At 36.4% G+C, this 18,485-nt stretch overlaps 1 protein-coding gene across 12 annotated transcripts in view; it reads left to right on the top strand.

The window, feature by feature from the left end:
* Positions 1–18,485, top strand: part of LOC115065952 (uncharacterized) — a 456,818-nt gene that overhangs the window by 314,079 nt on the left and 124,254 nt on the right. For 10 of the 12 annotated variants that reach the window (XM_049459696.1, XM_049459705.1, XM_049459704.1 and 7 more), the window contains exons 4-5: positions 139–434; positions 627–677. In XM_049459696.1, the coding sequence (XP_049315653.1) occupies positions 139–434; positions 627–677 (347 nt within the window). Of the gene's footprint in view, positions 1–138; positions 435–626; positions 3,055–18,485 lie in introns of those variants that run through there. The other 2 variants (XM_049459707.1, XM_049459708.1) reach the window with 2 other exon arrangements.

Below are 18,485 nucleotides of genomic sequence, written 5' to 3'. Positions count from 1 at the left end.
CTTTTTTTTTAATAAAAATAACAAAACGTTTTTTAACTTGTATATTTTTTGACTTAGTTAAAATTAAAAGTTAGTATTAAGTATACATGCATAAGCTTCTATCTGTTCATATATCTAATTTTTTATATATCTGTACAGACAGTGTAGCGGATGTACCACAATCACATGAACTTTCCATCGACGTAATTGAGAATACTTTGGAGTGTTCAAACCTCCAGCCGGAGGAAATACTGCCTCCTCCTAGTCCGGTTAGTTCATCTTATAGTGAATTAAGGAAAGCAACGACTGTGTTTAAGAAAACCTTTCATCCTTGCTATGTAAAAAACCATGAATCAAAAGTTAATTGTAATGATTCCAACATTCATGATCTTTGTGGACCATATATGAATGTTACTTGCAGCAATGACTTCAATTCATATTGTTCAACACTACAGGTAATGTAATTAATGAATGTGATTATATTAAAACATGTACAACATCAAAGGTTTCTCTAGAATAAGGAAGTACATATATGTTTCAAATTTTCTTCTAAAATACGGAATTAAAAGATAACTAATTTTGGTTTCATACAATATACTCGTATTTAACAATGCTTAACCTAAATCTATTCTCTTTACATTACACAGACTGACTATAATAATAGCATCGATATTTACAGAAATGGAAGTTCTTCACAGGTACGCTCAACATCATAAATATACCATACTACTACAAGTACGAATTAAGTAAACTTAAGAATTTCAAAAACCGCTTAATTGGACGACCTATTCAATTAAAAAAGAAAACATAAAATGTGCACTTTTCGTATTTATTTAGTTTTTATAACGATATTTAATCAATAATTTTAACTTTAACCTGAAAAAATACAAGAAACGAAAAGAAGACAATGTGCTTTTATAGTATACATTAGGGTGCTTAAAAAAAAAATTTGAATTTTTTTTTTTCAACTCTAACCCCTTCAAATGTTAGTGATTGACTAACAAAAAATCCTCTCTCAAACCAGGCGCTGTAGCTTAACTCTAAGGGGTCGGTATTTTTTTTAGGTTCCCATATGGAAAATTGTCCAATAAATTGCATTAAAAGGTCGCAACGGTATATGCAAGACCATATTTTCAAGCAGTTTTATAAATATACTAGCTTAAACCCGCGGATTCGGTCGCTCCTTGTTTTCAAGAATATTTGTACTCGTAATGACACTGTTAAGCAAAAATCCACTTGTTTTTTGAGACATGAACAGAAAAACATGTTTGTTATGTAAAAATTGCTACAAATGTAGAAAATAAATATAAAAATATTTTGCTATGACGATTTTTGTTAAAAAAAAGCAGTGATAGTTATATTATTTTATTAACCAAAGAGTGCCTTACACTGTTACTGTCGATGTTTTCCGGTCATATTTTGTTTTTGGAGTATCCCCTAACAGTGTACAGCAGTAATAGGCAAGCAAACTGGCACTCCACTTGCCATTGCACAAATGTCTAGGTGGAACCGTTTCCCATGTTCGTCACTTACGGCCCCTACATTTTCGGGGAAAAAATCCAGATGGGAGTCCAGAAAGTGAATTTTAAGGGACATGTTGCAACCCATTTTTGTTATAGGCAGTAAATAGTTCCGTCACAAGATCTTTGTAATTGTCAGATTTCACATTTCCAAGAAAATTTTAACAACGCTTTTAAAGGCACTCCACAAATATGCCCTCTTTAATTTTTGCTTCACTGACTTTTGGAAAATTTTGTTTCAGATACAAGAACCCTCTTCCATTTCTGTCCATTGCCCTAATAAAATTCTTCATTAAACCGAACTTAATATGCAAAGGTTTTTTGGGATCAGTCAGTCAGTCTCCCGCACAGTTGTCCCATTCGCAAAAAAAGCAATTATATGTCGTATATGCTAGTTGGATTCCAAGAAGAAGAGCTATTACTTTTAGGTCTCCACATATTGCCCAACAATACTCATGATAACGGATGTACTCTATAAGAACTCTCATATTCTCATATGATTCCTTCATATGAACCGCATGAGCTAAGGGCACAGATGGATATTTGTTACTGTTATGAACCAATACTGCCCTTAAATTAAGTTTAGAGGAATCAATGAATAGACGCCAATAACGTGGATCATGTTTTTGTCCTGGTGTGTTAAACTTTTGAATAGTATACTACATACCCTTCTCGAAAAAAGCTATTTGTGAGGTCTTTCTGCCTTTTTCTGTAGAAAGTAAAATTTATGTCACTTTTGAGAAGGTTCCAACCTTTTAGTTTGGATGCTAAAAGTTCGGACTGCGATTGAAAGGCTTAGATCTCGAACTAGGTCATTAAGTTCACCCTGTGAAATTAGGTGCGGCACCTATAGCTGATGGTAAATGCAGTACTTAACCGTGAGTTTAGACTTCGGTCTAATACCATTAATATTCGTAAGGCAAAAATAGCAGTCTGTCACAAGGTCCACTGCAAAGAGCATTTTACGGTTTGAACCTTATAACCAAGCTGTTAACAATGTTACACAAGTTTTAAAGCAGATATGAGGAGCCCATGCTTTGTCTTGGTCCCCAACTTTAACACCAAAATTCAGTTTGTAAGCTTTTAGCACAAGAGGACTGCTTAGGTATTGTACCTAAAAATCTTAAATACAGTAATTGCAAAAACGTAAAAGAATATGAACTCAAAAACGTTTTGCTATCCAAGCATAGAACTCTTAACGGATTTGAACACCGTTAAACTACTGATAAATTTTGTAAAATGAAATGATCGTAAATACAAGTACGCTGTTTACTTCAAACAAGCAGGCAGAACCGGAAGTACGAGATGATGTAATACAATGAAATTTTATGTATTGTAAAATCTAAAGCTACAAGTTACAGACATCTGTGGGTGATAGAAAAATTCTGTTTTCAGATTTGACTTCAGGGTATCAAACTGCATTAGGAACACCTACCAATTTTCATGTCACAAATTATGTGTTTACCAGTGTTATGATAACAATATAATCTTCTTTTTCTTTACTGACATAGACACCGCTTAGGGGCCATCCATAAATTACGTCACAACTTGAAGGGGGGGGGGGGGGGGGGGCGGGTATAATTCAGAATGGACATTGTGTGACAAGGAGCAGGGGGGTCAAAAGCTTTGTGACATCACATTTCAAAATTTGTGATGTACAAACGTGAAATTTATAGGTAAACAAAAAATATTAAACATTTATAAACACAATCTTTGTTTTTAATACTTAATTTGTAACGAAGCTTTTTACTGCCCATTATTCTTACAAGTACTATAACTTGTTGAGGTATACTCGCCGTGCTCAGGGTTCGTTACAATAAATTTGTAAACATTGGGGCTCTTCTGCGAATCATACTTTATTTTATTTTATATTATAATTTTAATCAAAGTTACAAAATTATCTCCCGCGTTATAGTTTCAGCTTTACAACATTTTAAATATTTTCATTTAGATGTAATTTATATAGCTACAAATGCCGTAGGAAAGAGGCATTTAACAGAGTTAAACAACGCATGGCACCTCTCAGTCGCGAACTTACTGGTGTACTATTGAATCATGATGATTTTGGGTCACATCTTGATTCAAGTATTCGAACTACGTCTCAGATCTAGAAAAACGAAACTTCGAAAGTGCGGGCAATGTGTTGGCTGACATTTGGAGCAAGTTAGTCATTGATAATTTTCCAGTCGTTGCTGAATGTGTTGCACCAACTGTTACTGGACTGGATATTGAACAGGCTATGACGTGGAAAAATAATGCTACTTGGTATGCTAATCACGTGCGTGAGTCACAACATTTTTTACAAATAGTTAAATGTGAAACTATTGCATGTTGCGGTGTAAGACGTTGTAGTCTTTGGAAATTATTAAAAGAAGGATTTTTACCACCACCTGTGTTAATTAAACAGACATCAGAAGGTTATGGAGTCACAGGGGGTGATGACAACGACGCTAAGTTTGTCCCATTATTACAACAGATATTATTAAATCTCCAAGCATCATCCCATCTGAAACAGGTTCCATATGATAGTTATTACCCTGGTGTCGAGTCATACTTGTTTAAAAGATCGTGTAGCATATGTGGCCTATATTTTTCTTCATATTAAGCCACCAATCAACACAAACAATGACATCAAAAACAAGAGCTATTACCTATCGCGAAAATTCGAACTCAAAGAATCGCTAGACGTGCCCGAGAGATTCTCGGTTTAATGAATGATGACGATGCTTTATGGATGGAAGAAGACGATGTTGATACGAAAGATGTTTCTGACATCCAAATTCAGAACGAAAATGAAGTGCCATTTACCAGTAATAAATGATATAAAGGAGTGGGTCAAAAGTTCATGGACACAAGATGATTAAGTTTTGTATTTTTAATTAGCATAATTAAGTATTTATTATTTCTTGACTAGTCATTCGTTGTGTCTGTACTTTAATATTTAAACTAAATGTTGATTTTATTAAAGACTATTCAATAAATAGAAGCATAAATAGAATAACCTGCTTTTTTTATTTTTTTATAAATCCATAAAATTGGAAAATGTGTGACGTCACGAAAGGGGGGGGCTGGTTCAAAATGTGACAACTTGTGACAAGGAGGGGGGGAGTGGTTATAAAGTCCTTAAATTCGTGTGATGTAATTTATGGATGGCCCCTTACGTGATTATAGCCGAGTTAACAACGGCGCACGAGTCTTTTCTTCTTTTTGCAACGTGGCGCCAATTGGATATTCTAAGCGAAGCCAGGTCCACCTGGTCCTTCCAAAGTAGTGGAGGTCTTCCTCTTCTTCTGCTTCCCCCGGCGGGTACTGCGTCGAATACTTTCAGAGCTGGGGTGTATTCGTCCATTCGGACAACATGACCTAGCCAGCGTAGCCGCTGTCTTTTAATTCGCTGAACTATGTCAATGGCGTCGTATATCTCGTACAGCTCATTGTTCCATCGAATGCGAAATTTACCGTGGCCAACGCGCAAAGGACCATAAATCTTTTGCAGAACTTTTCTCTCGAAAACTCGCAACGTCGACTCATCGGCTGTTGTCATCGTCCAAGCCTGTGTACCAGGGATAATTTTTATGCCCAACTTATTCCAGTGTGAGAGTGTCTCAAAATAAGCGTTTTTTATAACATTTTCCATTGTGGCAAGATCGAACAAAATAACAATTTTAAGGCATTTAAATTAAAACACCCAACACTTATTACGATTGCAAATTATTATATATTGAACTTTTAACATATGACGAAACTACTTTAATAATTTTTTATGATTTTATGGTATATTAAAACAACTGACTTTTGATCTTTCAATGCTTAATAAGGTGAATTAACCCTGTTAGTTCTCAATTAGCAAATGTTTTTAATCATTGGTAATTGAAAATGAACTCTACTATGCATCACATTGCAAAACATTTCATGAAATATATTTAAATTTCGCCTTTTTTTTAATTTCCATTGTTTTAAATATTTTTTAGCGATGTTGAACGGCGGCAACAAATCCCTTCGTTCACATTTATTTTTGGTATAATTTCGATCTGTCCGTTCCAGTCATTCCAATTGCAAAACGTCAAAACCTACCCAATCCAGTCAACTGTCCAAGTTTGGAAGGTGAGCGACTCTCACATTTCCAATGACTTTATCTCTTCTCTGCACCATAGTCAGTAGGACGGGGATAATGAGTGATTTATAGAGTTTGGTTTTTGTTCGTCGAGTGAGGACTTTACTTCGTTGGATTTCTAGGATAACATTGCTGGTGGTGTTTATACTGCTCCCCAAATAGACGAAATTATCTACAACTTCAATGTTATGATTGTCAACAGTGACGTGAGAGCCAAGTCGCGAGTGTGACGACTGTTCGTTTTATGACAGGAGATATTTCGTCTTGCCCTCGTTCACTGCCAGACCTATTTTTTTCGCTTCCTTGTCCAGTCCGGAGAAAGCAGACCTAACGGCACGGGTGTTGAGGCGGATAATTTCAATATCATCGGCATACGCCAGCAGCTGTACACTCTTATAAAATATTGGACCTGCTCGATTTAGCTCTGCAGCTCGAATAATTTTCTCCAGCAGCAGATTGAAGAAGTCGCACGATAGGGAGTCGCTTTGTCTGAAACCTCGTTTGGTATCGAACGGCTCGGAGAGGTTCTTCCCCATCCTGACGGAGCTTTTGGAGTTTCTCAATATCAGTTTACACAGACGTATTAGTTTTGTGGGGATACCAAGTTCAGACATCGCGGTATAAAGGCAGATCCTTTTCATGCTGTCGAAAGCAGCTTTGAAATTGACGAAGAGGTGGTGTGTGTGGATTCTCCTTTCACGGGTCTTTTCCAAGATTTGGCGCATGGTGAATAGCCGGTCGGTTGTCGATTTGCCAGGTCTAAAGCCTCGCTGATAAGGTCCAATCAGTTTGCTGACGGTGGGCATTAATCTTTCACACAATAGGCTCGATAGAACCTTATACGGGATTTTGTGGAGGCTTATTCCACGGTAGTTGGCGCAGATTTTGGGGTCTATCTTTTTGTGGATTGGGCAGGGCACACTTAAATTCCAATCGTTGGGAATGCTTATCAGTTCTTCGCCGCCGTGTCTGTATAGCTCAGACGGCAATCTATCGGCACCCGCCGCTTTGTTGTTCTTCAGGCGTGTTGTTGCTATTCGAACTTCTTCATGGTCGGGCAATGGAACGTCTGCTCCATCTTCATCGATTGGGGAATCGGGTGCGCTTTCTCCTGACGTTGTGCGATCACTGCCATTCAGCAGGCTGGAGAAGTGTTCCCTCCATAATTTACGTATGCTCTGGGTAGCAGTCACTTTGGAGAATCTGCTAGAGTCTGCTCCGGTCTTGAAAACTTCTGTTAGCTGCCGCATTTTTTCGTAGAATTTTCGAGCATTACCCCTGTCGGCCAACTTGTCAAGCTCTTCATACTCACGCATTTCGACATCTTGGCTTGACGAATTTTCTTATGCTGGAATCTACTACTACAGATAACCGCCCGGCGAAGTCGATCAGCCTCGATCCATTTGGGGATGTTTCGTCGTTGGCACGATTTTGACATAGTGGCGGGGTCAGCTCTCATAGGTGGGCTCCAAGCGCTCATAGAAGGCATCTTTGGTCACATCGTCCTTCTCTTCTGCCGGGGCGTGGGCGCAAATCAGCGATTTGTTGAAGAACCTCGCTTTGATGCAGATTGTGGCTAGATATTTAGCCACCGGGGTGAATGACAGTAGTTGGCGACGGAGTCTCTCTCCCACTACGAATCCTACACCAAACTTCCTTTTTGTGGCCACTGTAGTAAATGCCTCAAAGAGCTACTCGCCTCAGTCCTTTTCTTGGACGGCGGTGATGTCTGCCTTCACTCTAACGAGGACATCAACCAGCTGGGCAGCGGCATCTTCACAATTAAGGGACCGGATATTCCAGGTGCATGCCCTCAAATCATAATCCTTGTTTCGTTTGCTGTGTCGTCATCAAAAGATGGGTCTCTTATCCGAGGCAGTTGGTATCTTTTCACTGAGGGGGTTTTTTGCGTGGCGGTTCCCACACTCAGCGTACAACCCTATATAGGGGATATTTCGTCTTCGAACGGATGTTCTTAGGCTGCCCAGAGGATACTTGGTCCAAAGCCGGAAGTCATGAGCTGCTTGAGCCATATGTAAAAGAATCGTTTCTGTCCACTCCCAAGAGAATGGCGATCAGAGAACTTTCCTCACTTGCGTGAGCTTCTACACATGACTTAATCCTTTAATTTACTTATTACAAAAAATGTGACAAGTGAAGAACCGCTCGGCAAACCATATAAACCCTCTATTAAGTAGTCCGAACAAATCTTAAAGATTTGGTTTGGATAGGTGAACCCATTCTTAAGTTATAAAATTGAAACAAAAGTGACATTACTTTTCATGCATATGTGTATTTGTGTTATGAAAGTTTGTATCTACAGGTATTATTTTCAAATTCGGAAGTAATGCTGGGAATGATTAAGATATAAGGAACTTGATATCATTATCACCAAAATACCAGGAGAGGCGTGAAAAAGTGATTCTGCTGCATGACAGCGCTCGGCCTTACGTCCCCAAATCCAATAAAATGTACCTGGGAACGCTTAAATTGGAAGTCCTTTTCCAAAGGCATTGCACCGTCCGATTATTATTTGTAACGTTCGATGGCAGAAGCTTGATTCTTGGATAGCATCAGATGAATAGTTTTACCGGAATGGTATTCGCGCTTTACCACAAAGATAGGAAGAAATTGTAACTTGCGGCGGTCAATGATTACATTGTGAGAAGAAAATTTTATGTGAGAGTGTATTTTCTATGGAAAATTTTTACATGCCTTGGTCCAGTTCTTAATGTCATAATTAAGGGCTAAAATTTTCAGGGTATTTTCAAGGAAATTTCGTGACGGGTCTAAAAAAATACCCTAATATATAAGTATATATATGTATATATATACAACCACTGTAGTAAATGTCACAAGCATCTAATCGCCTCAGTCCTTGTCCTGTCCATCACATTTCTTGGACGGCAGTGATGTCAGCCTTCACGCTAACGAGGACATCAACCAGCTGGGCAGCGGCACCTTCCCAATTAAGTGACTGGTCATTCCTGGTGCATGCCCTCAAATCTTAGTCTTTATTTCCTTTGCCATGGTCGTCATCAAAATGTGGGTATCTCATCCGAGGCTGTCGTTTACTTTTCATTGGTACTGTGTTTTACGTGGCGGGTCCCAAACCAAGCGCATGGCGCGATGTTTTGCATTTTCTCTTTAGCTTGCCTTCACACGGTTGTGTATGGCGAACAGAGAATTTTCCTCACTTGCGTGAACTTCTACACATGATGGAATCCATTAAACTTAAACATGTATGATCTAACAATATTTTCACAAATACCTTATCACTTGAAATAAATAATACGTAAACTATGCTACGTTCTCTGCATAATACTACATCGTATATCGTTACATACACATTCATATGCCACTTGTTATGTTGTATAACAGTGAAAAATGGATCAGAAGAGGGCGCGTCATTCACCGAACAAGTAGCAAGTAGCTTTTTCTTTTTTTTAAGTAAAAAATATTCAAATGATATTTATGTGATTATTGAACAAATGCTTATGATTTCAGCTATAATTTTATTTAATATATGATTTTTTTTTTTTACTTTTAACATAAAAAGATATGTATCTATACATATGGGTATCACAAATTAAGGTACTCCGCCAGTAGCTGTGTGATGCTATTTTGTTTTTTTTTTTTTTAAGTAAAAAAAATTTCAAATGATTTTTATATGGTTACTACAGGAACCCTTCACGCTTTATTGTGGCTGATACATAGATGGTACTACTAATACCATTTATATGATTTCTCGTCAGCCCCACATGTAAAAAATACGCATACAAATTTGAAAACTGAGAAACTATTAGCTAATGAGGAATAGCATTTTGGGAAAAACTACTTCTGTTAGTTTACAAAAACTGGATCGAAAAGTATTTCATATACGGGCTCTGTAGCAGGGAAATCAACCGTTGAAAAGAGATTTGCTAAGTAGGAAAGAGGCGAAATGAGCATCAAGGACAATGAGGGTAGTGGACGCCCTAAGGAGGCTCTGTGCAAAGTGAGTCCTGCGCAAGTTCATAATTCAACAAAAACAACAAATTGCTGATTCTGAGTGTGTGTGTGTGTGTGCTCTCGTCGTAATAAAACCGAATTTTTTCGTCGGTGTGTAACAATAGAAACAGCGTAGTGTACTGTACAAAATGAACCAGTTCTCAAGCGTGGAGAGACGAAAAAGTCGACTGGGAAGGTTATGGCATTATTCTTTTCGGATGCACGTGGTATAATATTGATCGACCAATTACTGAGCCAGTTATAGTCAATTGCACTTCGTATTTGATTACAGTTCTATTCTACCATTCCCAATATTTAGCAATTGTATTATTTTTGAGGAAGGAGTAGTTTGAAATTGTACGCATATATGTACTTCATCGTTTCCGTTTAAATATTCCACTGCTCTATGCAATGCAATATTTACACATATCACCAATTATAATAGACCCGTTTATCAACACTGCAGTTATTCCGCTAATTTTTTATGCTAGATGTGGCGTTTGCTTTGTTATGAATGCATTTGCATCCTCACGGGTTCGTCCTAAAAACAAAACTGCCTTGTTCAGGAGCAATAATCAGCATAACCCATTTACTAATTGTCTTTTAACGTAAAGAGAAAAAAGTATCATAAGTCCGTCCCTTGGTTCTGAGCTAACTCCCCACCAAATTTCAGCCACATTGGTTAGCCATTCTCGAGTTATAAATGGTGTAATTACCAACTAACTCTTATATATACCTACGAGTATATCGATATGGATATCACAGTACCCTGCCAGTAGCTGTGTGATGCTATTTTTTTTAGGTAAAAAAAATATTCAAATGAGTTTTATATGATTATTAAACAAAAACTTATTTTTTTTTATACATGAATTGTTTGGAATTTTAACATAAAACGATGAAAAGTAGCCTATGCCCGTCCCGGGGTTTCAAGCTACATCCTCTGCATATTTTAGTCAAATCGGTTCAGCAGTTCTTGATTTATAAATATTTACATATATTGCGAATTCGATGAGGATTTTCTACAGATCTAATGGAGTACCTGTCAAATTTTCATGTCTTACTGTGCTGTGGTTCGGACGTTATGCGGGCGCATACCGAAATAGCGTTTCACGAATATACATGTGTATATAAGAAAGCTCGTGCAATGGCCGACATATTCGACAAAAAACTTATTTGTATGCATCGTTTCCACGACAGCCGGGTCTGCGTAACCGGAACGGACCCGGATTTTTATCCGGCCAAGGACTGTCAATTCGGCAGAGTTCTGCCGCTACAACAATTAAAACCAAAACTATTATTTGTTGCGGGGTTTGGGTAACCTGGTGAAACTGTTAATACCAATCCCTACAAACAACAAATAATCAATTCGAACCATACATAAATCGAAATACGACCAGAATAGGCCAGAAGACACGGCAAAGTAATTTTTTTTTACACCTGCACACAAAGCAAAATTGTCTGGGAGCTGCTGCCCGCCTTATTCACCAGAGTTGGCCCCTTTCGTTTACTATTTGTTTTCAACAGTGGAACAAGCATTGGCTGAGCAGCACTTCTATTACTACGCAGAAGTCGAAAATTAGGTGTCTGATTGGTTTGCTTCAAAAGACGAGCAATTCTATTGGCATGGTATCCACAAATTGCCAGAAAGGTGGTCAAAATGTCTAAAAAGCATTGGTCGATATTTTTATAATTTTTTTAACTTACCCATTATGGATTTCCCGGATGACGAATATTTCGTTTCCAGTTCTGTGCTAAATATCTTATTAAGGAAATAAAATTTAAAAAGCACCCCATAAATGTTTTTGTAAAACGGGATGAATATGGCGAATTTCACGGTTTGTATAAAGATTTAAAGCATTATCGACAAAAGTTCTTTGAATACACTCGAATGAAAACCGAAATATTCAATTACAAAGTTGCTAAGAATTTTTTCGTAGATTTTTAACAATTATTCTATTATGAGAATTTTTACCTTTTAAAATTGCTGAAATTGCGGCTATACACTAACTTTTTTCGGGAAGTTCGCAGTAAGATGTCTCAATCTGCTGCAATTATAGCTTCGGTTCTATTGGTCTAAAAACCATTTTTTTTATTTATTAATGTTATTTATTAACTTAAAACAAATTTTGTTCCGTAAAATAGAACACTCGAAAAATATAATATTTTATCGAAATATCCTTCATTGTACAATCCAGCTGTAATGTATTATATGACTCCATTTAAACTATTTTGTAACCTGAATGTGGATATTTTGGACCGGTCGTGAAACTTTCATTCGCGTTTTATGTATGGCCATGTGTCATCTTTCGAACAATACATCCCTGGATAAATGTTCAAATATTAGCTATACATATTTTCGAATCTCCGGATGTAGTGCTGCTGGGCGTTGAAAATCTTCCCCAGAAGCTTCAACTTTTTACCATTTACACCAGCTGTCCAGAACAGGCGGACAGTAATGATATTGTAGATTATCATTTGTAAAACTTTTTTCTGTTGTTTTTTCTTTTCCTGGAAGTATTGCTACGAATATCTAACCCGTAGTTCAAAGATTTGATTTTCATAAAATTGTCCATTACGCGGTAATCTAGACTGAGTTTCGAGTTTCTTTAGGATACGTTTTATTTTTTTGTTTGTAATTTCTCGATATTGTTCCGTATAGAATGAGCTCAAAAGTATACTGAGTAAAATTAACATCGACACCGGATCCCTCACAGCACAAACGTTTTTCTCCTCGCTTAATGGAATTTTCAACAATGCAAATGCTACAATAAGGAAATTTAAGAGTCAGATAATTGAAAACGACCGGTTTTCATAGGGGAAAAAATAGATAATTTTTTTGCGAATTTATTTTTTAAATATGGATTGAGTATTTTTTTTTTACCTTTTGTACATTATTGAGCATACTTTTCACAATATATTTATATATATTTATAAACTCAGACGTGTTTTTCTCAAAACTACTTTTTCAAACTCCGTGTTCACTGTCATTTCAAAACTGCTTCACCGATTAATTTCAAACTTTGTACACATTTTTGACATTTAAAATACCTACCCCTATCGTTTGGTAAATTTTTTTTTATATTACGTTACATTTTACACCCACAAAATGGCTTAATTTTTTAGTAGAAAAAAGCAGTTTTCACTTTAAATGGATGCAAAATTTTTGAAATTTAAAAAAAAAAATATTAGAGAACGATGATTAAAGATTTGATTATAATTTGACTATTTTTTCTTGGTTTTTTTATTTTCGTATATTTAAGAAATACACCCTGTCAAGAAAGTATCGGGATTTTATAAATAAAACGAAAATTTTTCAATCCTCATCCAAATTTATTTTATCGCCTTCAAAGTAACATCCATTTGAAGCGATGCACATGTGTCACACAGGAATGATAGTGTCAACGAAATAAACGATCTAATTATTCAAAAATTCACAAAAAAATTAAAATAGACTTCTTCTTTACTGGCGTAGACACCGCTACGCGATTATAGCCGAGTCAACAACAGCGCGCCAGTCGTTTCTTCTACTCGCTACATGGCGCCAATTGGATATTCCAAGCGAAGCCAGGTCCTCCTCCACTTGGTCCTTCCAACGGAGTGGAGGTCTTCCTCTTCCTCTGCTTCCCGCGGCGGGTACTGCGTCGAATACTTTCAGAGCTGGAGTGTTTTCATCCACCCGGACAACATGACCTAGCCAGCGTAGCCGCTGTCTTTTAATTCGCTGAACTATGTCGATGTCGTCGTATATCTCGTACAGCTCATCGCTCCATCGAATGCGATATTCGTCGTGGCCTACGCGCAAAGGACCATAAATATTTCGCAGAACTTTTCTCTCGAAAACTCGCAACGTCGACTCATCGGTTGTTGTCATCGTCCAAACCTCTGCACCATATAGAAAGACGGGAATTATGAGCGACTTATAGAGTTTGGCTTTTGTTCGTCGAGAGAGGACTTTGCTTTTTAATTGCCTACTCAGTCCGAAATAGCACCTGTTGGCAAGAGTAATCCTGCGTTGGATTTCCAGGCTGACATTGTTGGTGGTGTTAATGCTGGTTCCTAAATAGGCGAAATTATCTAATATCAATATCATCGGCATACGCCAGCAGCTGTACACTCTTATAAAAGATTGTACCTGCTCGCTTCAGTTCTGCAGCTCGAATAGTTTTCTCCAGCAGCAGATTGAAAAAGTCGCACGATAGGGAGTCGCCTTGTCTGAAACATCGTTTGGTATCGAACGGCTCGGAGAGGTCCTTCCCGATCCTGACGGAGCTTTTCGTGTTGCTCAACGTCATTTTACACAGCCGTATTAGTTTTGCGGGGATACCAAATGCAGACATCGCGGCATAAAGGCAGCTCCTTTTCGTGCTGTCGAAAGCAGCTTTGAAATCGACGAATAGGTGGTGAGTGTCGATTCTCCTTTCACGGGTCTTTTCCATGATTTGGCGCATGGTGAATATCTGGTCGGTTGTTGATTTACCAGGTCTAAAGGATAAGGTCCAATCGATAGACACCGTGGCTAATATCAAAGACGCAATCCATTATCCCCAGGAGTTTTTAAATCCACTAAACCCACATGAATATGCTTTAGTAATTGGATTTCCAATTTTGAGGAATTAAAGGACAATTTAATTGTATCAATCATAATCACCGATCCAGTAGCCCGTACCGAGGATTCCGATGATCCGAAGTGATTTCCGGTGAAACTTATTTCGCTTTACATGTCCATCGCTGATCGGAGCTCCTGAAAATCAATTTAAATTGTTGCCACAGAATAAATTAACATTAAATATCGTTTACAAGGAAGCTCTGACTCAATATATAATTTTCAAGAGCAGAGAAAGTAACATATATTTGGTAAAGGCCTTTTTATAAAAATTAAAAAAATATATAATCATATTAATACGAAAAAAATATACTTCACAAAAACGTGCTCATGACAGTGTAGGATGGTTTATGTATACAGCAGTGAACATGTCCCGGAAGGACGGCTATTCATCATAATCTCCGTGAAAAACTTCAGTTTCACAAGCTGGTACTTTCAAGAATATACCTGTATCTAGGTCTTCTTTTTGAGTTGTAACTATTCTCGGAGGAAGAGTAGTGGCTCTACATGGGCTTAATAAATTTATTTAGTCTGATATCATTTCCTTCGTAGTTTCGTATTGTTCGAGGCAGTTTTCATATTTAGCTGACCCCGAAGCTGTTTTTTGGGAGTTCAGATCTTTGTTCTATATTGTACGCTGCCAGGAGGCGTGCCCATATTCTATATATGCTTTGAATTTTGAACCGGTTTTTTGCTGTCATTAATGCGAGAAGCCGAAAATCGTGTGCGGTATCTAATAAAATTGTCACTTTCAGTTATGAACCTTGACAGTGAATTATGTTTGGTTCTTTTTTGTTTGACACCCTGCTTTGAGCGCGTAGCTTCTGCAGGTGTGGTTTGTGATTTATCATCATCAGCCATTTCTGAAATTTCAAATAATTGAGGTGTTTTTGGTTTAACCTCTTTTGATTTCTCAGATTGTATTTACAGAATTAAATTGGAAGCTTTGAGCTTAAAAATGTTTTGCTTTGAAGTGCATTTAAAAATTGGTAATATGAGCAATTGTGTAAGGAAGAATTTAATTGAAATTTTTATTATGAATCTATCTTTATATATATAAATCTTCTGACCGTGTGCTTGCATTTGAACTGCTCCTAAACGGATGGACCGATTTTGATGAAATTTTGTATGTATGTTCAAGGAGATTCGAGAAGCGTGGAAAGACCAAAAAATCGGCTGGCAAGGTTATGGCATCAGTCTTTTGGGATGCCCGTGGTATATTATTCATCGAATGATAAATGAGCCAGTTTTAATTCATTGCATTGTGTATTTGATTGCAGTTCTATTCTACCATTCCCAATATTTAGTAATTTTATTATTTTTCATGAAGGATCAGTTTGAAATTGTACGCATATACATATGTATTCATCGTTCCCGTTTAAATATTGCATTGCTCTGTGCAATGCTTCAAAAAGATTTCTGTGTATCTCAAATTTTTTTATCAACATTTCAGTTATGCCGCTATTTTTTATGCCAGACCTTTTGCAATTTTAAATTGCCTGTCAAGATACCGCCTCCAATAGTTAGCAGGTATGAAAAAAATGTTATAGCTGCCCATAGATGTATTACTTAAGAACGAACAACTCTGTCCACAATATAAAAACTTGATCCACAGATGTCGCCTTTTACTTTGGCATCGTTTACTTTAATGCACGTTTACGCCAATTTAAGGTTTGATTATGGGATACTGCGACGGTAGCGCCATCTATCGGTCAAACATTCCAAAATTAACAATTGATTAAAAATGAAAAAATAATTTAAAAAACATTTTCCAGTGGACCAAATTGTATATCTAAACCATTCTCAAATCTCCTTGAACATACACACAAAATTTCATCAAAATCGGTCCATCCATTTAGGAGCAGTTCAAATGCAAACACACGGTCAGAAGATTTATATATAATAATACTAATTATATAAATTTGATAATTATTTGTGTTGCTAAGCGCATAACTCAACAACGCCTGCACCAATTTTGCCAATTCTTTTTTTAAACGTTCGTTGAGGTTCAAGGATGGTTTTTACGGCAAGAAAAATTCGTATAATTGCTGGAAACTCTTTAAAAACAGCCCTTTTCTCTTTCCCATACAAACGAATGTCTGCTAGTAACCCTAAGAGAACGGCTGCACCAATCTTGATGAAATTTTCAGAGGTTGTTCGTTGTGGATCGAGGAAGGTTTAGAAATGAAAATACCTTATACTTTTAATTAGGAAAAGTCGGAAAAACGGATAGTTCCAAAAAGTAACTTTTTTCCATACACTTTTTTTTTTAATTTTTGTTTGATTTGTTTTTCAGTATTTTGATTTGTAAATTATTTGAATCGTTTAATTTCGGTCGCTTACTTTTTTATTCCGGCAATTCAAAAAAAATTATAGAAAATTATTCAGTGAAAACTTTACATGTGTTTCACACAGATTGAAATTTATTACGAAACCACGCAGTGGCGGATTAACTATTTTGCCGCCCTAGGCCCTGTCTGATTAGCCGCCCTTTTTAAAGGATGAAATTTTATTTCTTTGAGTTTTATTAAGATATAATATTTATTTCATAAAAGTATAATTGTTAAACAATACAAAGTATTAACAACATAAATAACAGTCATTTTTCTTAAACTATAATGTATAACTTAATTTTTAAATATTTTCTTTCTGACTTTCGTCTGAGCAAAATCATTAATTATGTGGTTGTAATCAATTTCTTGAACTAGTTGGGCTTCAGTTGACAGTAGTGTTAAAGCATTGAGTCTCTTTTGGCCCATACTTGCGCGTAAATACGTTTTGACTCTTTTCAAGGTGGAAAAAGATTTTTCTTCTGAGCAGTTCGTAGCTGGAATACACAAAAAAATACGTAGAGCAATGTCTACATTTGGACAAACATCTTGAATATTTTGAGAATGCAAAAAAATTTATATTCCTTGTGCGGAACGAATATCTTTTGTGTTCATTAGAGAATCTTTGAGTTGACAGTGCAAATGAATACATTCATTCGCGAAGGTATATTCCAAATCATCAGAATACTTAGTAACTAATTCATCTGCGCGAATTTTTAATTCATTGGTATCTATTTTATATAAATTGTCAAAAAAATTAAATTTTTCGTAAAGATTATGATAAACATTTTTACGTCCTGTCAATTGTACATTTAAAATATCTAAAATTAGAAAGTAAACGTTGGTTCGAAAATTGTCTTCTCCAGATAAAGCTGTTCTTTCATTTTCCCGTGACTCGTCAGCCTGAAGTTTTCGGGTTTTTTTACGACATGCATTGCATTACTTAAATGGATAAATTAATAATCAAATAATGATATTTTTAGCCCTTTTTAGCCTTTTAAAGAACTTTGTCAATTGTATAAGCTCTTATTGCTTCTTATGACAATGTGTGCTATTTGCGTGACCACGGCTGTATATATCGACATATATATAAATTATTCAAATGTAATGTTTAATTCAAAATTACTTTATTTGCCGTCATCTCGGCTTAGTTGTCAAGTACAAAGTGCAACTTATAATTATCCCTAACTTAGCTCAAGCCACCAACCCGCATCGCGTTGTGGCTTCTCTGCTGACGTTTTGCTGACCTTGCGCCTCGTGCATGGTGTTAGTTTACTTTGATGTCTGGCCAATGTTCTCACGCAAAATGTGCTAACTTAGCGACATGTGCAGAGTGGTAGGCTCTTATTACGACGGGAATTAGGGTGTGTCGCTTTCTCGCGATAACTTATACACTAATTTTAATAACATTTTACAATAATTATATAAATACAAGCATTATATTGCTTTAAGATATAAAAGTTCGTTAATATTCGTCAATATAACTCACAATATTGCGAAAATGAAACATCATTGTTGTTAAATTTTTATTTTCTTCAAATAGTTTCTATTTTTCAAAAAATTGGCTATAAAATGAATATATTCATTTATTTGATTCTATAGAAATCATTTTTAAGAATTGTTGGGTCACCGATTGCAAACCACTGCATTCTTAAACCATATGTTCTTATATATTTTTTGCTATTTCTACATACTTCTTCTTATTTGCCTAATATTCAAGGTTAAGCATTAGAAGTCATTCACCTCAATGCAGTTAATAATTGTATTTGCATTGTGTTTGCTTGCGTTTGCTCTGTATACTTTTGCTAACGCTATGCTTCGCTCACGCAATTACACGTATGTTTGTTTGTGCAAATTAGTTAGCCCTACTTAGCATGTACTAGGCTTAATATGTAAGTAGCATATTGCAATGCTGCATTCCCATTTTTACATTTCTCTTATCTTAATAT

The sequence above is a fragment of the Bactrocera dorsalis genome, chromosome 6 (assembly GCF_023373825.1).
Source record: "Bactrocera dorsalis isolate Fly_Bdor chromosome 6, ASM2337382v1, whole genome shotgun sequence".
In the NCBI taxonomy this organism is placed as follows: domain Eukaryota; kingdom Metazoa; phylum Arthropoda; class Insecta; order Diptera; family Tephritidae; genus Bactrocera; species Bactrocera dorsalis.
This window is presented reverse-complemented; position numbering and strand designations above follow the sequence as displayed.